General features: G+C 40.8%; 1 protein-coding gene across 4 annotated transcripts in view; it reads left to right on the top strand.

Moving 5' to 3' along the window:
* Positions 1 to 22,260, top strand: part of BIVM (basic, immunoglobulin-like variable motif containing) — a 30,107-nt gene extending 7,847 nt beyond the window's left edge. For 2 of the 4 annotated variants that reach the window (XM_018056374.1, XM_018056375.1), the window contains 9 exons: positions 1,141 to 1,738; positions 5,416 to 5,542; positions 7,928 to 8,023; positions 8,556 to 8,660; positions 8,879 to 8,973; positions 16,687 to 16,819; positions 17,441 to 17,527; positions 18,474 to 18,570; positions 20,335 to 22,260. In XM_018056374.1, coding sequence (XP_017911863.1) covers positions 1,264 to 1,738; positions 5,416 to 5,542; positions 7,928 to 8,023; positions 8,556 to 8,660; positions 8,879 to 8,973; positions 16,687 to 16,819; positions 17,441 to 17,527; positions 18,474 to 18,570; positions 20,335 to 20,628 — 1,509 coding nt within the window. In that variant the 5' untranslated portion in view covers positions 1,141 to 1,263 and the 3' untranslated portion in view covers positions 20,629 to 22,260. The remainder of the gene's footprint in view (positions 1 to 1,140; positions 1,739 to 5,415; positions 5,543 to 7,927; positions 8,024 to 8,555; positions 8,661 to 8,878; positions 8,974 to 16,686; positions 16,820 to 17,440; positions 17,528 to 18,473; positions 18,571 to 20,334) is intronic. The other 2 variants (XM_018056376.1, XM_018056377.1) reach the window with 2 other exon arrangements.

Here is a 23,710-nt window from a genome sequence, read left to right as displayed (position 1 = left end):
TGAGGAGGAGCCCCTTGCACGTATTTAAAGTGTACAGTTCAGCGGCTATTACTACATTCACAAAGTTGTGCATTCATCATCACAATCGGGGAATATTTTCATTCCTCCAGGAAGAAACCTCATCACTGCCAATCTCCTTTCCCCTCACAAGCATTTAGGTAATCCCTAATCTAATTTCTGTTAGTGTAGCTTTTCCCAATCTGAGCATTTCATGTAAAAGGAGTTGCACTCTGTCTGGTCCTTTGTTACTGGCTTCTTTTACTTAGCATAATGCTTTCAGGGTTCACCCATGTTGTAACATGGATCAGTATTTCGTTTCTTCTTGTTGTCCAATAGTGTTTCATCGTTTGGATAGAATTGAGTAGTTTCCTTTTTTTTTTTTTTTTTTTTTAGCTATTATGAGTAGTACTGCTCTGGACATTTGTGTGGACAGACGTCTCCAGTTCTCTTAGATATATTCTGAGGAGTGAAATTGCTGGATCATATGCTAACTTCCTGTATAACGTTTAGGGAGCTGTTTTCCAAAGTCACTGGAGCATTTTGCATTTCCACCAGCATTGTATGAGGGTTCCAGTTTCTCCACTTCCTTCTTGATCCTTATGATTATCTGTCTTTTTGATTCTAGCTGCTTGGATCAATATGAGGTGGTATCTCACCGTGGTTATGATCTGCATTTCCACGAAGGCTAGTGATGCACATCTTTTTATGTGCTTATTGATCGTTGCTACATCATCTTTGGAGAAATGACTGTGCAGATATTTTGCCCATCTTTAAATGGAGTCATTGGTCTTTTTATTATCCTATTTGTTGTTCAGTTGCTAAGTCATCTCCGACTCTTTGTGACCCCATGGACTGCAACCTGCCAGGTCTCCCTGTCCCTTACTATCTCCTAGAGCTTTCCTAAGTTCATGTCCACTGAATCAGTGATACTATCCAACCATCTCATCCTTTATTATCCTAAAGCATCATTTAACAATAATTTTTAACCAGACAGATGGTCAGTGATCACAACTTAAGTGTACAGTAGTTGTGAAATAAATATTTATCGAACGAAGGCCCGTGAAACACTTAGAATGTGTGTTTGCATTTTGCAGTGTCTAGTGGGTTGTTGATCTTTCTGTCTCCTCCCTCTTTCCTTAGGAGCCCATTTTTGCAGCTCTCACGTTTTTGCAGAATGCTGTAAGCGATTGTCACAGCCGTTTCTCAAGAAATAGAAAGTGTGGCACCCTCTTCCTCACAACAGAACTTTCACAGTTGCGTTCAATGCCTAACGTTGCAGAAGCAGAAGGGGCAGATGATTCTGGAAATGGTGAGCACAAATCCGAGAGAAGGTCTCCCGAAGAGAGCCTGCAAGGTGCCGTTCAATCTTTCTGCACCCGCGCCTCCGGAGAACCCCTGGGTCCCAGAGGGGATGGCCATTATCCGTGGAGCTGTCCAGTGACCCACACTCGGGAGAAGATTTACGCCATCTGTTCAGACTATGCCTTTCTCAACCAGGCCACCTCAATCTATAAAACTCCAAATCCAGCTCGTTCTTGCCTCTCCGATAGTACCTCTTTATCTGCGGCAAATAATTCCTCAAGGTACATTGGCATCTCAGCCAGTACGTCGGACATCATCTACAATGAAGAAAACAGCTTGGAGAACTTATCCAACAGCCTGGGCAAGCTACCTCTCGCGTGGGAAATTGATAAATCTGAATTTGATGGAGTGACCACAAATTTGAAACACAAATCAGGTGAGGAAGGAGCCTGGATGTTTTCAAGTGAAAATAAGGAGAAAACAAGCAATATCACTTGTTTAAACTTGCAATTAGGCGTATTTTCTTGCAATACAGGAGACCCAGTTCTGGAAGATCCTCTGGAGAATGGAATGGCAACCCACTCCAGTATTCTTGCCTGGAGAATCCCCATGGACAGAGGAGCCTGGTGGGCTACAGTCTGTGGAGTCACAAAAAGATGGACACAACTGAGTGATTAACACTTTCACTGTGTTGTTTTTCATTATCACTTCAGGTCAGTTGCTCAGTCGTATCCAGCTTTTTGCAGCCATGTGGACTGCAGCATGCCAGGCTTCCCTGTCCATCACCAACTCGGAGCTTGCTCAAACTCATGTCCATCGAGTCGGTATTTCATTATAGTTTTTAAAAAATAACCTTGGGTGTAAGACACTTAGTTGATTAATGTGTTGCCATTGGAAATTTCAAACTTAACCCTTGTGTTTTGAGAGCTTGGGCCAAATCTAAGAGTGCTGTTAAACGGAAGTATTACAGCTAAGTACGCAGTAGTTTAGAAGTGGGTAATGAGGTGGCTAGAATAACATAGTATTTCTGTTTTGCAGCGATGTGAATTCATATTTCCCAGTTAAGCATCTAGTTTTCTTTGTTACTATATAACAGTCTGACTTTTCTGTTGTTAAAAAGTTTCGAGCACTCAGCAGGGTCTCCAGGTGCCACCGAGTAGGTTGCCCACAGCACAATGTAAGGGGGTGCAGTGCAGTCTTTACTATCGCAACGTGGTAGTTCTGGAGCACATACTAATGCCCTTCATGTCTTTCTTTGGAATGCACAGTAAGACTGGAATTTTGTGAGGTAGGTCCTGTTGTCTTCATTTTATAGGTGAAGGAATGGAGGCATAGAGGGGATAAATTTTGGGATACAGTTGCACAGCTAGAAAGAGGCAGAAGTCAGGTTCGTATTATTTCTTGGCTTTTCGGATCACTTTGTAAAATCTCTGTCCATCTGCTCATTCATTGACAAAATCAACTTGTTTCACAGAATGTTTTGTAAATTTGTAATTCTTGGGGAGTCATCAGAATTTCACTTTGTGTCTCTATTTGTGGGTGATTGGTCCATAATTTTTTTTTTTGGTAGTATCTGTTCAGGTCTCCTAAGATGTGTTGGGAAGTGTTCCTTCTTCCTGTTTTCTGAGGGTTTTTCAGAGGGCTGATAGCACTCTCTAGATACGATGGTAGAGCTGCCTTGGTGTGCTGTATGGGCTAAGTCACTTCGGTTTATGTCGGTCTCTTTGTGGCCTTATGGACTTGTAGCCCGCCAGGCTCCTCTGTCCATGGGATTCTCCAGGCAAGGATACTGGGGTGGGTTGCCATGCTCTCCTCCAGGAGACCTTCCTGACCCAGGGGTCACACCTGCGTCTCATGTCTCCTGCGCTGGCAGGCAGATTCTTTGCCACTAGTGCCATTGGGAAGTGTCCTCTCATCCTGTTTTCTGAGCGGTTTTCAGAGGGGTAATAACAGTCTCTAAATACAGTTATGGAGTTGTCTTAATTCCCATAGATTCTGTCAGTTTAGTCTGTGCATTTCATCCACATTGTCAAGGTGTTGACATAAAGCTGTTCCTAACAGTTCCTTTTATCCCTCTAACACCTGTGGGGTCGTTAGTGATAACTCCTTTTTCATCCCCGATGCTGGTAGTTTATGTTCTTTTTTTTTTTTTTCCTAGCGGTGGGTGTATCAACTTTGTCTTTTCAAATAACCAGCTTTTAGCTTTACTGATTTTCTGAATGGTCTGTTTTTGTTTCACCGATTTATGCTCTTTACTATTTTGTTCCTCTTATTTTGGGTTTATTTTGTTCTTTATTTTCTATCCTCTTGATGCAAGACTTTTCTGTCTTAAGTATTAAATGCTCTAAAATTGTTCACCAAGTACTGTTTTGGGGTTTCCCTGGTGGCTCTGATGGAAAAGAATCTGCTTGCAATGTGGAAGACCCAGGTTCGATTACTGGGTCTGGAAGATCCTCTGGGGGAAGAAATTGCATATCACTCCAGTATCTTGCCTGGAGAATCCCATGGACAGAGGGGCCTGGCGGGCTACAGTCTCTGGGGTCACAAAGAGTCAGACACCACTGAGCAACTAACACTTTCGCTTCGAGTGCTGTTTTTGCTGAAGACCATAGATTTTAATACACTTTATTTTCAACTGTCATTTAGTTTGAAGTATTTTCCAATTTCCCTTATAATTTCTTCTTCGATAAATACCTTATTTAGAAGTGTGCTGTGTTATTTCCATATATTTAGGGTTTTTCTAAGTACCAATGTCTAACTTAGTTCCATTGTGGACAGAGGACATATGACCTCAGTCTTTTTAAATTTTTTTATTAAAGTATAGTTGATTTACAGTGTCATGCTGTTTCAGATGTGCAGCTCAGTGGTAGGGTTGTACATACACATATATATTTTTCGATTCTTTCCCCTTATAAGTTATTACAAATTATTGAATATAGTTCCCTGTGCTGTACAGTAGGGCTTTATGGTTCCAGCTGGTTTTGGGTGCCAGATGGTTTCATTGTAGAGCATCTTGAATGAAGAAAATGTATCTTCTTCCACGTTTGTTTTCTAAACATGTATCTCTATAATCTATATTGTCTAATTTATGACTGACTCATGAAAATGAAATATTAGCTTTTATTTAATTTCTATAGCAGATTGATTTTGTTTACAACGTAGTATGTGTGAGAGATTTTAAAGTGCACCTAGCTAGGACTTCCCTGGTGATCCAGAGGTTAAGACTTTGCCCTTCCAATGCCAGGGGCGCAGGTTGGATCCCTGGTCGGGGAACTGAGATCCCGCATGCGGTGAGATCGAAAATAAAAATAAAGCTATAAAGTGCACATAGCTGTGTGAAATGTTCATGGTGTTTTAGTGAAATGAGGCTTGGATGTTAATTAATAATATTTTAATTTATATTATTTTTGGACTGGGTGATGCACTGAATGGAAATAAAAAAGTATAGAAATCAATGAGTATAAAAATTCCCTTTTGTTTCCCCTTGGTGAGGCTCCCAATTTTCCCTCCCCCCCATAGATAACCACTGTGTTGCCTTTTGTGTCTTCTAGAGAATGTGTGTGGTGTCTGTGTGTCTGTCTGTGCACACATATATACCTACTTGCACAGAAAGGAGACTTTGTTTTCCATTCTGGCTCCTGGTGCTAAAGTTGCATTTTAATAATGTACTTGTATGCATCATTCTTAATTCATTTTGTGGTCTCTGTAGGCCTGGAGCTATTTTTAAACATCACATCATCAGATTATTGGATCTGCTGCTTTTACTTTCTCAGCAGAGTAACGTTAATGTGGTTTTATTGTTTTTTAGAAAGGAAATTTGATTTTCTAAATGTGGCTAAGCATTTTGTGATTGATTCTTTTGCTAGCTAAGTGAGTAGTTCAGGGATTAAAATATAAGAACCTGATAGGAAATGACATTCATAGTTGTTTAAATGTATTTTTATTCTCTATCCCTTTCTTTAAGGCAGAGGGTATTCTTGAAGATACATACAGTTTTGAATATGTTTGTGAATAGCATTTTTAGACCTAGCTACTTTGATATTTGTTACATAATTAATTATTGTTTAGAGGGCTTACTTCATCTTACCTCATTTTTATACTCTTGTGTTCCAGGCAATGGAAAGAAGCAAGTTTCCAAGAAAAAAACATCAGATAAGAAAGGAAAACATCAAAGGGAGTGGGCTCAGTATTCTCCTCTTGAAGATATTAAGCAGCGAAAAGTATTAGACCTCAGACGATGGTAATCGCTAAAAATTGACCTTTTTTGCCTAACCACAGTACCACTGTCATACCTAATGAAGTTAACAAATATTTCCTTAGTATCTCATTTTTGGGCTTCCCTGGTAAAGTGGTAAAGAATCCACGCGCCGGTGTAGGAGGTGTGCATCAGGAACATCCCCTGGAGAAGGAAATGGTAACCGACTCCAGTATTCCTCCCTGGAAAATACCATGGACAGAGGAGCCTGGAGGGCTCCAGTTCATGGGGTCCTAGAGAGTCGGACATGACTGAGCTACTGAGCACACACACAGCGGTCCTTGTAACCTGAAAGTTAGATGTAAAGACATGATTAGATTCTGGTTGAATACTTGGGGGCGAGAATGCTGTCTTGGTGACCTTGTGTCCTTCATGCTGCATCCCATCAGAAAGTATGTGGACTCTGCTCATTCGGGATTAGAGCTTCTAAGAGTGGTCCCTGGAATAAGGGGGCCGCAGCCTCAGCCACACTGTTAGGCCCCTTTCTTCCCTCTGCAGCTGTCAGGTCATCACACTGCTGACAGTGGCTTTGAGCTCACATCTAGACAGCCATCAGCTTTTCACCTAGTGGTTTTAACCAAACCCACTGATGACCCCTTCCTGAATCCAAAGAAATAGCAACATCTCCAAACCATTGGCTCTAATACATACTCATCAGATCCCATACATTCTGTATTAACAGAGAGGAGATACTGAGACCTCATAGACTACTGCTGGCCTCGAACAATGCAGGTTGCTCTACATTTCAGGTGACGTCTCCCAACCATTTGGTGACTCTGGTTAAATCTAGGGGTATGAGCCCTGGAGTGAGAGGGGAAGAATCTGAGTTCTTTTAGGAGATCCAGGACAGCACTACAGAAATGCAGGGAGGGTTTCAAGAGAAGACACTGTACTGATATCTACCTGATTATCTTACCCCCTGTATGCCAGCTGAGGACACTGCCTCTAGGGATTTACAGGAAAGGTGGTGCTTACAGGAGGGCAACACAGGCCACACACTTCCTGATTTCAAAACATATTACAGAGCTACAATAACCAAGATGGTGTGGTACCAGCATAAAGACAGACATAGACCAATGGAACAGAATTGAGCTTAGAAATAACCATTCACGCAAATAGGCAAATAATCTTTTGCAAGGGTGTTGAGACCACAAGATGGGGAAAGGATGGTCTCTTTGGAAAACAGTGCTGTGATATCCATGTGCAAAAGAATGAAACTGGACCCTTACTTCACATCATACACAAAAATTAACTCAAAATTGATTAAAGACCTAAATGTAAGACCTAAAGCTATACGATCCTAGAACATGGGGGACAATCTTCATGACACTGGATGGCAGTGATTTCTGGAGTATGACATGAAAAGGACAGGTAGCAAAAGCAAAAATAGACAAATGGGACTACATCAAACTTAAACATTGCTGTGCACCAAAGGAAACAATCAACAAAGTGAAAAGGCAGCCTACAAGGTGGGGGAAAACGTTTCAGATCACGTATCTGATAGGGGATTAATATCCAGAGAATATATAGAATTCCTATAGCTGAAGTTGCTAATAGTCGTACATGTAGCTCAACTAGGAGTTTGCAATGAAATTTTAGGAGCTGGCATCTAAATTTATATATTTGTAATTTTTTTCCATTGATTTGGGTAGCATTCACTTGAACTAGTCATACTTCAGAGAAGGCAATGACAGCCCACTCCAGTACTCTTGCCTGGAAAATCCCATGGATGGAGGAGCCTGGTGAGCTACAGTCTGTGGGGTCACTAAGAGTTGGACCGACTGAGTGACTTCACTTTCACTTTTCACTTTCATGCGTTGGAGAAGGAAATGGCAACCCACTCCAGTGTTCTTGCTTGGAGAATCCCAGGGACGAGGGAGCCTGGTGCCGTCTATGGGGTCGCACAGAGTCGGACACAACTGAAGCGACTTAGCAGCAGCAGCAGCAGCAGTCATACTTAGCCATCATTCTTAAAAAGCATGATTTATAACATGCATGCATGCTCAGTCATGTCCCACTCTTTGCAACCCTGTGGACTAAAGCTCTTCAGGTCTCTCTGTCCATGCAATTTTCCAGGCAAGGATACTGGAGTGGGTTACCATTTCCTCTGCCAGGAGATCTTCCCGACCCAGGGACTGAACGTGCATCTCCTGAGCTGCTGCACTGCCCGGTGTGTTCTTGACCATTTGAGCCAGTTATGTATTTATAATGTGTTTAACAAATATGAAAATAAATGAGTAAATATTTCACATTGGTTTGAATGATCAAAGTTTTCGTTATGCTAACATGCTCAGTTGCCATGAGTGTTCTGTTTTTATATGTGTATTTTGTGTTTATTCAAGTGAAGGAGACAGTCTTTTATTTTTTTAGGTACTGCATAAGCCGACCACAATATAAGACTTCTTGTGGCATCTCCTCGTTAGTTTCTTGTTGGAATTTCTTATATAGCACAATGGGAGCTGGAAAGTAAGTTTGATAAGCTATCTCTAAACTCCAAATTCAGGAGTTCTTTGGTGTTGCAAAAGCAAACCAAAGATTTTGAAATATGGAATAATAATTTTGAAGATTTTGAAATATGGAATAATGAAAGATTGTTTTAAATATTCTTTTTAAAAATGTATTTATTGATTGATTGCATCAGGTCTTTGTTGCAATGCACAGACTTAGTTGTCCTGCAGAATGTGGGATCTTAGTTCCCTGACCAGAGATTGAACCCACATCCCCTGCATTGCAGGTGGATTCTTAACCACTGGACTGCCAGGGAAGTCCCTATAATGGAAGATTTTTAAGAACAGATTTTTTAGAAATTGGGGGGAAACTGCCATATTTTGTTTGAAACCTTTTAGCTAAAAATATATGCATGCATTGTTTCTGATAAGATAAAAATTTTAAATGTTAGTAAAACTGTTTGCAAATGAGACAGACATAGTAACACTGAGACAGGCTGCATTTGCGTCTGATGGAAATTGTCAAATGAAAGGCCATATTTCTTTTGTAGTCTTCCAGCCATCACTCAAGAAGAAGCTTTACATATTTTGGGCTTTCAGCCTCCATTTGAAGATATTAGGTTCGGCCCCTTCACTGGAAATACAACACTTATGAGGTATGAAGCCCGTGCTTAGAGGAAGACCTTATTTCTAGTTCTGCAAAATAATAATTCTGTAGGTGTACATTGATAGTAAACCATGTATCTGACTGTTTGAACCAAACTTCTGATAGATATGCCAGACTTGGGCTCTGCCCGAATTTTACTGAAGTTAGAAGAGCACTTTCTTTGTTATGGAATTGTTGCTATGAGTGAGTCTTCTTGTTATTTTTCAGGTGGTTTAGACAAATTAACGACCACTTCCATGTAAAAGGCTGCTCATATGTTCTATATAAGCCTCATGGGAAGAATAAAACAGCTGGAGAAACTGGTAAGTAAATACATAGAAGATTTACACACACCCATACATACACACACACACACACACACACACACACACACAGAGGTATATGCTTTAGGATTCATCTCAAAGATTGGTTTTGATTCATGGGACATGCTGTAAACTCTAAATACAGTCTATCATTCTATCTAAGAGAAAATCATAATAGATATTATTGATAGTAATATATAGAGTACTTTTCAATATACAGTTTAATATTTTTTAGTTCTTTTCCTCTTTGAGTGTAGAACTTTTAAAACTTTATGGCATGTCATAAACACTGTTTTAGCACGGTGTGTTTTTTGGGCCCATGGAGTGTGTGTGTGTGTGTGTGTGTGTGTGTGTGTGTGTGTGTGTGTGTGTGTGAGAGAAAGAGAGAGAGAGAGAGCTTGCTGCTACTAAAATCCTTTCAGGAAGCAGCATGGAATTTGCAGTTCCTCTTCCTGAAAGGGAATGCAAGGATTTTAGAATATTTGTTGTTAGAGTGGCATAAAAATACATAACAACAGGACAGCGAACTGTGAAAGTGACACAGTTCTGTTATAAAAGGGTCTTGGTTGTTACAGAGAATAATGCAGTCGATCTTAAGGATTGTGTTAGTTATGTGCTAGTTAAATAATTTGCATTATTTGAACATTTCCATTTTTTAAATTTCACAATCGCCTTTTGAATTTACGATCAGAAACCTACAACATAGTGTTAAAGAAAATGTTCTTCTGACACTTGTCAAAAGGGTAAGGAAGACTATTGAAGACAGTCGCAATGGGGAACTGGGTCATGGGGGAGCAATCGGGCTCAACCTGAAACAACAAACCAACTCGCAAAGCGAGGGTTCCATGGATGGAAGGTTATTAAGAAGAGACATCAAGGGTCCTTGCTGAGCCAGTCTAACAGGTCTTATCTCAGGCAGTCTAACGTTTGGGCTTTAAGAGTGAAGGATAAGGACCTTGATCTGGTATCAGGGTGGGGGATTCTCTCTCAACTGACTTTGGCAGAATTTTTGCTAAAACTGGATTCAGCCGGGATGGACACAGAAGCCCAAGGTCCAAGCCTAGCTGAGAAGAAGGCTCAGCGATGCCTTACTTGAGGTAGGATACAGGTGGACTCCAAGTTGGGGAATTTACAGTCAGCCAGCCTCCTCTTTGGATTTCTTGACATCAGAGAGAGCTGGGCTCCTGTTGAGGAATTTACAACCAACAAGAAACAGGATAAATAGCCAGTCTTTGCTCTTAAATCAAGGGCATAATCATCGCCAGGACAAAGAAAGGAAAAAGCCCTGTCTGATAAGGGAGACACTACCCATGCTCAGAAAGGCTCCTTGGAGTCAAAAGTCAGAAGATAATTCCAGGCCATAATGAGTCGTGTTCCTCCCAGAAGCCTTCACTTTGAGATCTATCTTGGCTAGGGTGTGCGTGCACATCCCAGGGGACGGTCCTAAGACATATTAACCAAGGGGGACAAAGCAAGGTGACTGGCCTGAGGGAAGATCTAGATCCAGAAAACTGCCTCTTTCTAAAGGATTTAAACTTCCCAAAGGCACCACTGTCTCTCTGAGTTCGCCCATGTGCCTTTCCACATGTACTTTTCCTTTCAATAAACTTTTTACTTTACTCTTTATCTTCTGCCTCCTTGCTTGAATTTGTTCCTGACTAGGCAGGCAAGGCTAGGAAGCTTAGCTCTAACTGCTGGCTCCTGTGGCATGGCGGTTAGGAGTCCAGGTCTGAGAACCTAAGCCCCAGCTTCCAGCTAGCACTCGCTGCTGCTTGCTGCCAGCTGCCGCTTACTGCTGCGTGCGTCCGAAATCAAACTGGTCTGCTCAAGCAGAGGCTTTGTCAAAAGAGAGGGTACGTGGTTTACCAAGCTCAAGGTAATGGTACATAAACAGGGTCTATTTCTGTTGCCTTTTCGCAGGCGTATCCAGCTGCTTGTGAGGCAGGCAGACTTGGAGTCCGAATAGTGGTTTCTGCACATCCTGGTTCTGTGATCTGAATGAGGCGCCTGAACTCTCACTCACTGAGCCAGTGTAGACTGTTAATGTACTGAGCCAGTGTGGACCTTGTCTCCATACTTTCACCCCACGGGGTCACTGTGAAGATGAAAGGAGACGTATTTGTAATACACTTAGCCCCTTGCTTGACAGAGTAAGGACTCAGTCAATGTTAATTTTATTCTTATTGACTGACCTCTGTGCAGTTGCAGGGGGCCTTTCTCCATGGAGCCTCCATGGAGCCTCCCTGGTCAGGCTCAGACGGTAAAGCATCTGCCTGCCATGCGGGAGACCAGGGTTTGATCCCTGGGTTGGGAAGATGCCCTGGAGGAGGACATGTCAACCCACTCCAGTACTCTTGCCTGGAAAATTCCATGGACAGAGGAGCCTGGTAGGCTATAGTCCATGGGGTCACGAAAGAGTCAGACACGACTGAGCGACTTCACTTTCCTTTCCTTTCTCCATGGAAAGGGGAGCCTTAAATGATGTTAATAATTTTTTCTGTTTCCACGGTGGCTGTCAACACAGGCTCTCTAAGTAATTGATCAGGCGATGGAAAGCTGAGAGAGGATAGACTTTGCAACACACATCAGTGTTTTTCCTTCGAGGAATAGGCTCTTCTCTCCATCCCTCCTCTTTTCTTTTTGATGGGAGGAGAGAAATTGTTTCTATAATATCTTCAAATAAATTTCAATACTGTATTTTTCTAATTTTGTTCTTGTCTTCACTTTCCCTGTTATAAGACTTGATTCCTCACTGTCTCTTTTTCTACGTGTGTTTTCCTGAAGAATAACTGATCCATCTTCCTCTTCAAGCCTCAGTGGTCCTTAGCAAGCCCTGCCTTATGTCTGACACTCGGATTCCTCTTAATTTCTGTAACACTGGTCATTTTTGTCTGTTGTTTGGCATTTGGGACGTGCAGCCTCATATGGTATTGTATCTTTTTAATGTGTGTCTGCCCTGGTCCTTGGTCATAGGGACTTCCCTCAGTAGCCCTTTGATTCTAAATATGATGCCCTCTGACCTTACCCATGTGACCCTTGGGACTTCTGATTGTATTCTGAGTGGAGAGTGTTAACCTGTGTCCAGCAGAAGTCATTCCCGTTCCATCTCATTGTAAAAGACAGAGTTGCAGAGACAGGCTTTTCTCATTTGTCTCTGGGATATTCCGTAGTGAAAACAGTGGCCAGTTGTTAGTGTGCATTTAAAAAAACAATTTGAAATGTATCTTTTGGTTAGATTTTTTTTGTGTGGGGGTTGCCCTGTGGCATAGCATGTGGGATCTCAGTTCCCCAGTCAGAGACTGAGCCCACACTCCCTGCAGTGCCAGCTTGGAGTCCTAACCACTGAACCACCAGAGGAGTCCCATGCTTAGATTATTTTTAAGGGCTCCAGGCCTGTTTTCTTGAACAGGCTTTACATTTCCTGGTGACTACACTTCTTCGATTTTGGAACTCCCTCTTTTCTGGCTGACTTGCTCATTTCCTGTGGGCCTTCAGGAAAGGTGAACCGAGCTTGTGCATGCTCGGTCATGTCCAACCCTTTGCAACCTTGTGGAATGTGGCCTGCCAGGTTTCACTGTCCGTGGGATTTCTCAGGCAAGAATTCTGAAGTGGGTTGCCATTTCCATCTCCAGGGGAGCTTCCGGACCTGGGGATTGAACCTGTGTCTCTTGAATTGGAAGGCAGATTCTTTCCTACGGAACCACCTGGGAAGCCCTCACTCATGGAATAAAAGCAAAATCCATGGATTTTAACAAAAATTAACAGATTTGACTGTGAATATGAGTTGAAGCATTTTTTAAGAGCTGTATTTAAACATGACTCACAAAATTTTGTGCCAGGAGTTGTCAACATTAATGTCAAACTATTGGTTCACTTAATATTATTCACTTCCTATTATTGTTACTTATTAGAGTAAAATGTGAAACTGTTGGTTCCCTTAGTTACCAGCTTTTGTGCCAGGAACATCTAGATTCATTTGTTTTTAACAGCTAGCTTAAAAGTTACACTAACATTCCTGTATTTAGTTTTGATTCTTCTAGTGGATATCTTTGCCCTATACCGACATAACTACCAGTTAACTACAGTGTCGTAGTGCATCTTGAGTGGACTGGGCATTTGTATTCTGTTTTCCTCATCTTCTGGTTTTCTCCAGTTCATATTAGACACAAGATCAAATAAATCTTTTCCGTGTGTGGCACTAATATATCCTTTCCTACTTTGGGGACGCTGTGTAACTTGCTGAAAGCGTCAAGTCCTTCGCACCATTCCAGGCGAGAGCAGATTGGTCTTTCAATGCTGTCCTGCATGAACCAGTTGAATTTAGAAGATTCGAGGGTCTTAAGAACCTTGCAGGATGATACAGTGTTGCTAGATTACAAAATCCAGTTCTTGTCTTTGAAGGTGTAAAAACACATTTTGGTAAGTTCTTTTAGAGTTCTCTGGAGTTCTGTTCTTATAGAATAGACTCTGACTCAGCAGGGTCACAGAATATCAGAATGCTAATAGATTAACTGAGAGTGAGAAATACAGTATCAAAGGCATTTCCTCGACGGCTGCTCAGGACACACACTGCTCCTCACGGGACAGGGGTCTGGCACCTTGTGGTATTTTTGATCTGCTTTCTCTGCACCATCCGCATCATGGCTCTGCATTTGGTAGTGGCTGCTGTGTCGCTGAAGTTTCAGATTCTTGATGTCCTCTGGCTTAGACTCCGCGTCAGTCTGAATTTAGTTTCCATCTGTAACGCGTTCGTTTGTCTTCTCCTATGTAGCATCCCTGTCTTGGATGACCGCCTTAATGTACTAAGTGGTGTGTTGACTGTGGTGTGTTTTATTTCAGAAGGTGATCTTTTTCTGACCTTACCCTGAGATTCTGGGGGTGCCCTGCGAGAGGCCTCTCTGCGTGCCCTCCATTCTGGACCAGACAATGTGCTCTTCCCTGACTATCTCCCTCCCATGCAGTAGTGTGCTTTTCTCCACATGCTCCTTCCTCTGGGTTCTCAGAATCCTGCCACTTGATTTTGTTCTGTCCTGAATGCCACCCGCTTCTTGATTCCTTAAACCCGAGGTGCTCTTTCTCCTTTGAATTACATCCCCCCTTTTTTTTCGTGGCATTTTTTCCACCCTATATCCAAGTCACCTCTTTTATCTTCTCTATGAGGGCAGCTTGAGGGACTGTGCACTCCTTGCCTTTTGTTTCCTTATGGTTCCTGATAGATTGCGTTGGCCGAACAATTCAGGTTTTCCTGTTACTGAAAACGTCATGATACCGTTTACAGAAAGGCCTGAACGAACTTTTTGGCTAACCCAATAGTTGGTAGCTGTTCATTAATTTGCTTCCTAAACTGAGTGCAATAAAAATTTCCTGTTAACCCTAGACCAGTGTCCATCCAGATGTGACCCCTGGATGAATATCAGCATCACTTGGTAACGTGTTAGGCATGCAAATTGTTGGTCCCCACTCCAGACCTACTGGGTCAGTCACCGAGGGGGTAGGTATCAGCAATCTGTTATTTAACAAGCCCTTCCTGCTCAGGTTTGAGAACTACTGCCGTGGCCTTTCTGGACTTCCCAGGTGGTGCTGATGGTAAAGCCTGCCAGTGCAGGAGATGTAAGAGACACGGGTTTGAATCCTGGGTCAGGAAGATACCTGGAGGAGGGCATGGCAACCCACTCCAGTATTCTTGCCTGGAGAATCCCATGGACAGAGGAGCCTGGCGGGCTACAGTCAATGGGGTCGCAAGGAGTCGGATAAGACTTAGTGACTGAACAACAACAACAATCTAAGTCCATCAGAACGTTGTCATGTACTTTGAAATAATAACAAAAGACATACCTGAGTAACATGATCATGACTTCATAGAAGAAAACCCACCTCGTGTCCTCTAGGAAACGAGGACATAGCCAAAAAGTATTTGTAGCAGGTGAAATAGTATGAATATTAATGATGGCAAATTTTTCATTCCTATCTCATTTGCCCCTGAATATATTCCAGACATTAATGTGACTCCTGTTCATAATCACAATAAGGAAATCAGCTGTTTTGGATTATATTTGACTTAAGCAGGGAAGTGTGAAATAAAGATTTCCATTAAAAAGCTACAATAAAGTTCTTTCACAGTAAGTTTTAGTTATCTGGGGTAACTTTTTACTTGGCATTTTCACAATCTGACAAAGATTTCAAGAGTTCTTCCTAAGCCAGTTATGTGCGTAAGAATCTTTACACACGTGGATTTATGAAGAGTCCAAATCTATTTACATTTGCTTACTATTCTGGAATATATCTACAACCAAGTTCAGCTATGGAAATGAAATACTGAGCGTCTTCTTAATTTTAGTTCTTAGAATTCATTTAGAACTGTCCTCGGGTGTCAGTTTTTAGTTTGTCTGGGGAACTCAGCCCAAAACAGCAGAAAGACTTACTTATTATGATGAAATAGATTGTAGTAGAAAAGATTGCCTTTCATGCAGGAATGCACATAATGAAGTAAAAATCTATGGTGAATCTATGAGTAAAAATCTCCTAGCTGACCTTGGAGAAAGAGTTTAAGACAGAAATGTTATGGTCTCCATGGAACTCACAAATTGTGTGTATCTCTGGGGGTTGGGGGTGGGCTCCCACCTACAGCCATTGACCAGCTGTTCTTGGGCTTCAGCTGTTTCAGTGGCCAGAAAGTCCATCAGAGAAGCCATAACTTGGAAATTTTTTTCTGCTTCAACCATTTTTAGTATTTCCTGTCTTAATGGGCTGTTTGTTCATGAATAATTTAGCCTCTTCCAGGAGATGCAAGTTAATGAAACTTCAGTTAATGGCTTTAAGTTTTGAGTGGTGGTTAAAACCTGGTTTCTTATGTAATAGTTTTGAAATTACTTTGTCACTGATACACGCAGCCATCGGAAAGACACAAGGAGAAGCAGTTATAAGAGGATGCAGTTTTTCACCAGCCAGTCTCTAGAAAGGTGTTCTTACCACTTGGCTTGTGAAAACTGTTCCTCTAATTTGGGTGACTTTTGTAGAAAGGATTGTAATGTGTCTTAATGGGAGAAAGTTTTCATCTTTGGAAATTGTTTGGAGTTTGTATTTGTCCACATATTTCAGTGGTTTCCAAATTGGGATGTTTGCATATGACAGCTTTGCAGAGTGATCACTGTGGTCTGGGAAGAATGCATTAGATGACTACATTTTAATCTAATTAAAAATTCCTATTTTTGTGTATCGTTTATATTAGTAGTCAATATACATAGTTTATAAACAAACATGCTTATCATGGACATGCTTACTTAGAAATTTCTAGTGACAGATGTGTGCAATCAGAGAAGTTGAGACCCTTGCTATATATACTAAGTATTAATGTTTGTAGACAAGCATGTGTGTTATTTGAAGGTTTTGGTAATGAAGGACATATTTCAGTTATTTTGTTTGCTATTCAGTTTATTTGAATTTCAGTCTAAAGGGTAAGATTGAAATCCATTAATTTTTTAAAAAATCTGTCAATAGTTATTCACTTTTTCCCCAGCAATGCCCCTTTGTCCCAAGTAATGTCTTTTCTGCCTTTGAGTCCTTAACTAATTGTTTGTATAATTACTTGTGTGTATATATATATATATAAAATTGTATATATAATATACAATTATATATATTATATAATTGTTTGTATGATGCATAGACAGTGCTTTATGGTCCCTTAGTTGGTTTGTTTTTGCTTTATTGTAGCATCTGGGGCCTTGTCGAAGTTAACTCATGGATTGAAAGATGAATCGTTAGCTTATATCTATCATTGCCAAAATCATTATTTTTGTCCAATTGGCTTTGAAGCAACCCCTGTTAAGGCGAATAAAGCATATAGGTAAGCATTTTTATATTTTATGTGCATACTTCACCAGAAAAATATATTGTTGGAAGCATTTATGAAATATCTGGTTTATTAGACATTGGAAGAGTTGATGATTTGCTTTCCTTACATCAAGTAAGACTATCCTTTTCAACATTGTAGCTTAATCTTTTGCAGAATTGTGTTTGGTTTATTAGGCTTTTCTCAGGATTCCCTGGTGGCTCCGTGGTAAAGAATCCGCCTGAATTGCAGGAGAGGCAGGTTCCATCCCTGGGTGGGGAAGATCCCCTGGAGAAGGAAATGGCAACCCACTCTAGTATTCTTGCCTAGAGAATACATACCATGGACAGAGGAATCTGGTGGGCTACAGTCCATGGGGTCTCAAGAGTCAGACACAACGTAGCAAGTAAACAACAACATTTTATAACAAGGGATCAAGCCCTACCCTGATTTATGTTTCCTCTTTAATGGCCTCTGGAGTTTTGTTCAACCCTTAACTTCAGTTCTATTCTAGTGCTAATGAATGCTATTTCTACATAAACCTCAGTGTATGTTTTATCAGTATATAATTAAAGTAATATTTTCAAGGGAGTGAATGACTTTATTAAGCTTACTGTGAATGTATTTTATATCTAGCAGGGGTCCCCTCACACCACAGGAAGTAGAATATTGGATCTTAATTGGAGAATCGAGTAGAAAACATCCTGCTATTCACTGTAAAAAGTATGTTAACCCCTCCCTCTCCACTTTTTCTCAGTTTCTGCTAAAAAGCCTGTTGGAATTTTAATTAGAATAGAATCCATAGGATCCATAGTTTAGTTTGGGGAGCATTACATCTGAATAATGTGGAGTTTTCTCTTTATAAACATAGACTGTATCTCCACTTAATTAGAACTTTAATTTCTCTTGGCAATAGTATTTCTCAGCATAGAGGTTAATATATATTTTGTTAAAATTTTTTCCTAAGTGTGTATATTTTTTGATGCTATTGTAAATTGATTTAGTTGAAGTAATAGTTGAGTTACAATGTTGTGTGAGTTTTAGGTGTATAGTAAAGTGATTCAGTTATATATATATTTTTTTTCAAATTATTTCCCATTGTAGGTTGTTACAATATTGAATATGTTCCTGTAAACTGACTTTTAAAACATTTTATCTCCCAATTATTTTCTGGTAGTGTATAAAAATATAATGGATTTTTCTATATAGGCCTTAAATCTTACACCTTTATCAAATTCAGTTGTTAGTTCTAGTAACAGATTTGCAATACAAAGCAGTTTGTAATTGTTTTGGATTTTCTATACCATCAATCATGTTGTTTGTGGATAAAGGCATACTAACTTATAGAACTTTTGAAAATATACTTGACTCCAATTAAAAAGAAAATATAGAATGTTTCCATACTAGCCTGCAGGATGTCACTTAACAGGTTGATATATATTTTTATTTCATATGGAGAGTAACCATTTTTAACCTTGGTATTAATTGGATAAAGAGAACTGTCATTTAAAAGAGGATTTATGAAAACCTAATAGATGAAATAATCCTCTGATGGAAGAATTATTGCCATGGAACTGTTGTAGCAAATTGCTCATGTGAAAAGTTCCATTCCTTTTTAAAAGTATTTTAAACTTAGAGAAAATTGTGCTTTATTCTTCCTTAACAATAGATGGGCAGATATTGTTACTGATCTGAACACTCAAAATCCAGAATATCTAGATATCCGGCACTTAGAGAGGGGACTGCAGTATCGAAAGACAAAGAAGGTAAGAATACCACTGTGTGGGAAAGTATTTCTCAACTGGCCAAAATGCAGTTATTTTACTCAGCCCTCTAGGTTGTAAATAACAGAAACCCATTTTAGACAGAAAAGTGAAAACCAAGGACACATGTCTTTAAAAGGAAATTTACAGTAGCTAGGACAGGGAAGCAATCTAGATGTCCATTGACAGATGAATGGATAAAGAAGTTATGGTGCATATACACAATGGAATATTACTCAGCTATAAAAAGAAACGCATTTGAGTCGGTTCTAATGAAGTAGATGAACCTAGAGCCTATTACACAAAATAAAGTATGTCAGAAAGAGAAAGACAAATATTGTCTGCTAACACATATATATGGGGTATAGAAAGATACTACTGATGATTCCACATGCAAGGCCGCAAACACAGACATAAAGAAAAGACTTTTGGACACAGCGGAGGAAGGGGAGGGTGGGATGATTTGAGAGAATAGCACTGAAACACATACACTACCATATGTAAAGTAGATAGCTAGTGGGAATTTGCTGTATGGTGCAGGGACCCCAAAGCCAGTGCTGTGTGACAACCTGGAGGGGTGGGACGTGGGTGGGAGGAGGGAGGGACGTTCAGAAGGGAGGGGACCTATGTATATCTGTGGCTGATTCATGTTGATGTATGGCAGAAACCACCACAATATTGTAAAGTAATTATCTTCTAATTAAAAATTAAAATGTAAAGAAAAGGCAAGAAGCCCAGCCGGGTGCCAGGCAGAAATGTTATCAGGGGCAGGGAGCTAGTCTGTCTCGTTCTCAGCTGTCTTTCTGTTTGCTTCCTGAAGATCATCATCTTTCAACTTAGGTCTCCCTTTCAGAAGAACAGTCTAGACTGAGACGGGCCTGCCTCCAGCCCAGTTCTGTAGTTGTGGCCCGGCTGAAGTCAGGTGCTGACTCCTGGGGGCATTAACTGTGGCCTTGGGGCAGAGCTGTGTTTACCAACAAGGCCGCTGGGGGCAGTTCTCAGGGAATGGTATGTTCTGTGGGCTGAGGAGACAGCCCATTGCTATAATCCCACTAACATGTGAAGAACACATAGCAGGGAGAGGAAGAGGAATGATCTCCGTGTTTGGATTAGGCAATGTGGGAGGGCTGAGCCTGCGTGAGAGGTAGAGAGGCATTTGGAGATGGGGAAGGGGTCTTGGCTCCTGTGGACATTGTTATTTATATTTTTGTAAAGGCAGCTGGTCAGGAAAGATGCTGGGTATTGTGATCTGATGATGTCGGAGAGGATAAATACTATTTAGATGCAGATGACGGCAGGGAAAAAAATCCCATGGACAGAGGAGCCTGGTTGGCTACAGTCTATGGGGTCGCAAAGACAGCACAACTGAGCATGTATGCATGCTGCTGCTGCTGCTGCTAAGTCACTTCAGTCGTGTCCGACTCTGTGCGACCCCATAGACAGCAGCCCACCAGGCTCCCCGGTTCCTGGGATTCTCCAGGCAAGAACACTGGAGTGGGTTGCCATTTCCTTCTCCAATGCATGAAAGTGAAAAGTGAAAGTGAAGTCGCTCAGTTGTGTCTGATTCTGTTCAACCCCATGGACTGCAGCCCACCAGGCTCCTCCATCCATGGGATTTTCCAGGCAAAAGTACTGGAGTGGGGTGCCATTGCCTTCTCCATACATGCATGAAGGAGGGAAAATAACAGAATTCATTGGAACCCACATATTATAACTAGTTTCCTCTTGTTTTCTGAACCCAACATTTTTTTTTTTCCCCCTTCTCAGGTTGGAGGAAATTTGCATTGCATCATAGCATTCCAGAGACTTAGCTGGCAAAGATTTGGCCTTTGGAACTTTCCCTTTGGAACCATTAGACAGGAATCACAGCCTCCAACACATGCCCAGGGAATTGCCAAATCTGAGAGTGAGGACAATATCTCCAAGAAGCAGCAGGGGCGCCTGGGCCGGTCTTTCAGTACTGGTTTCCATCAGGACTCGACGTGGAAAAAGATGTCCAGTATCCACGAGAGAAGGAACAGTGGCTACCATGGTTACAGTGATTATGAGGGGAATGACTGACCACGCTGGGTCCCTACGATGGCACACAGCTGGTCGATGCAGGACTGCATTAAGGCAGTACAAGATTTTAAGTCTATGTTAAATAGGAACAGATCTTGTGGGGCAAAACATAACCTTGTAGTTCCTCCAGTAAGCTTGCATATGAATAGGATGGGTGATTTCAGACATATAAACAGATAAGCACAGATTTTTTTTTTTGTCCTTTTAAAATTAAGAGTATATGAACATTCTGGACAGTTTTGCAAAGTCCGATAAAATTACATATAAACAAATCAGACACAGTTTCATTCAATAGCATCATGATTTGAAATACTTAAGCATGAAGGGATTTCTCATGACTTGACCCCCAGATATTTGTTGCAGTTTTATTCCTAAGCTCAAATTTAAGGTACTCTCTCTCTGCCCTTTTTAAAAAATTGGGGCTGTTGACTTCTAGTTTTTCTCTTGTGGTTAAAGCTCATTTCAAATAATTTAGTGAGTCTAGAAATTCCTTTTTACTTGTAGCGGTAACTTGCCTGCCTCGTATTTTTCCTGATTAACTTTCTCAGGATTCTCAATAAAGAGGCAAAAGAGAAAAGACTCCAGGCACTGATCTTTTCTGCTGGTGCAGATGGATGACTTCCTGCATCAACTTAGGTGTTCTGGACTTTCTTGGTATGTTGTTGTTACATATTGACAAGAATTTTAGGTCTTGAAAGACTTCTCTAAGTCTACAATAAACCTTGGTTTAGGGATAGAGTAAATGAACAAGTGGGTTTCCCTGAGGGCCCAGTGGTAAAGAACCCGCCTGCCAACGCAAGAGTCATGGGTTTGATCCCTGAGTCAGGAAGATCCCCTGGAGATGGAAATGGCAACCCACTCCAGTATTCTTGCCTGGGAAATTCAATGGACAGAGGAGCCTGGCGGGCTACAGTCCATGGGGTCGAAAAGAGTCAGACATGACTTAGCAACTAAAACAACAAAATAACAAGTGGCATCTGAAGTTTCTACACCCAAAGTAACCTTTGAGATGAGATCTGATATTTGACTGGTCCCCCCATATGGAGTCATGTGTTGATAAACAAAAGCATTAAGGATGTGTTAGGATTGCCCATCACTCAGAGGGCAACTATCCATATTCCGGGCTCTGAGCTCTTTCCTTTTGTAAAACCATATAGACTATTAGCTATTTGAAGTGAGTGTGTAATCGTTCAGAACGTGTGGATTTCATGTATTTGAGCTCCTGTCCAGTTGCCGTCAGTTTTTCTTCTTCTGCCAACCTGTGACTCATGAACAACTAGGATCTCTTGCTCTTTCATTCCAGGGGCTGTTCCAGGACTCCAGTCAGTAACTTGAGTATTACAAGGTGCTGAATATGTTGGTAACCATATTGCAATACACCTCAAGGAAAGGGTTCAGATTTTTATTTTGAAAATATTTTCATTTCCTTCTCTTTTGAATTTTATATCCATGTATCCACTCAGATACTCCTAGCCTACAGATGGGGATATTATGAAATGGGCATTTTTCTGAAGAGAATATTTTGCTTGAAAGGCCAAGGACTGAAAGAGATTTGTAGGTTGTTGATTTTGTTACTTCATACTGGAACTTTTAAGAAGTTTTCATCAATAAAGTTTTGTTTTCTACTTTTAATCATGTGAATGTTTTGAACTTTTAAGGATGGAGTGGCCTTATAATTTGAAGTATATGACAGAGGTACATGACAGAATTTGTCAATTCTGCCTGAGTAGCATAAGAAATATCCGACTTTTATAATTAGTGAGACTATAGGCATATGTCTGTAATTTTAGATTTTTGTAAGACTTTATAACAGGAAATAGAAAACGTAATTCTTTAGAACCAAATGAAACTAATTTCTCGACGTAAAATCTTGTTGATTTCATATAGCTCAGCCAAATATTTCAGAGAAGAGGTTGGTAAAGAATGGAGATGAATGCAACATAAAACAGAGAACACAGTGACATTTAGGAAAAGAGGATGAGTTTATACATATTGCTTATTGGCCATAATCAACTTTTATAAAACATTTAATATACATGATCACTTAATAACTTGGTTTACAAGTTTGGCAGTTATGAGGAGCACACTGAGGTTTATAGGGACTGTTTTTCCAGAATCTGTAAGCAAGGGACTGAACATTGCTCTTTGAAGCTTAGTAACATTCCTGTTGTAATTTCTTGGTCAGTTTTTCTTAGGGGTCTCCATAGAAGTAATGAAAGTTCATATTACTGGCTCGCTACTAACTGGCTGTTACCATCTTGGGCAAGTTAAGATTGTTTTTCTTGTGTGTAATTCCTCACTGGATAAAATGGGGATAACATTTTCTTATCTTACAAACTGTTATGAAGAATAAGTAAGTTAATACATGTAAAGTGTTTTGCACAGTGCTTTCTAGATAGGAATTGCTATTTAAGTGCTTGTTATTATTATTATTTGCCTATATAATGTGTATTCTCCTGTCAGAATCTTGATAGAGAGCCCTTTGCTGCTGCTGTTGCCAAGTCACTTCAGTCATGTCTGACTCTTTGTGACCCTATGGACTGTAGCCCACCAGGCTCCTCTGTCCATGGGATTCTCCAGGCAAGAATTCTGGAGTGGGTTGCTGTGCCCGCCTCCAGGGGATCTTCCCGACCCAGGAATTGAACCCATGTCTCTTATGTCTTCTGCACTGGCAGCAGGTTCTTCACCTCTAGTGCTGCCTGCGAAGCCCTTTAAACAGCATCCAAAGGAACCAATTCCTTATTAATCGAATGAACACTCCTCAGTTGATGTTCCTGCAATTGTTCTGGTTTTACAAGCACTTACAGTACTCAAATGCTCACATTAACTACTTGTTTTTACCTAGCTCTCAGGTAGCTTCATTTAGATCAAATCCTGAAAGTGTTCTTTTTCCTGCTACAATGCCCCATCATTAGGGCAAGCTGGTGCAGCAGCTATAATACCCCCCAACTTGCCTTCTCCGGACACCAGAGGGTTTCAGGCGAGGTGCTCTGCAATTCAGTCACATTCTGTACTTCAATTTTGCTCGTGGTGTTCTCCCCCTCAGTCATTCACTCAACAAACTAATGGGGGTGTCATTACC

The sequence above is a fragment of the Capra hircus genome, chromosome 12 (genome assembly GCF_001704415.2).
Source record: "Capra hircus breed San Clemente chromosome 12, ASM170441v1, whole genome shotgun sequence".
Lineage (NCBI taxonomy): Eukaryota > Metazoa > Chordata > Mammalia > Artiodactyla > Bovidae > Capra > Capra hircus.
This window is presented reverse-complemented; position numbering and strand designations above follow the sequence as displayed.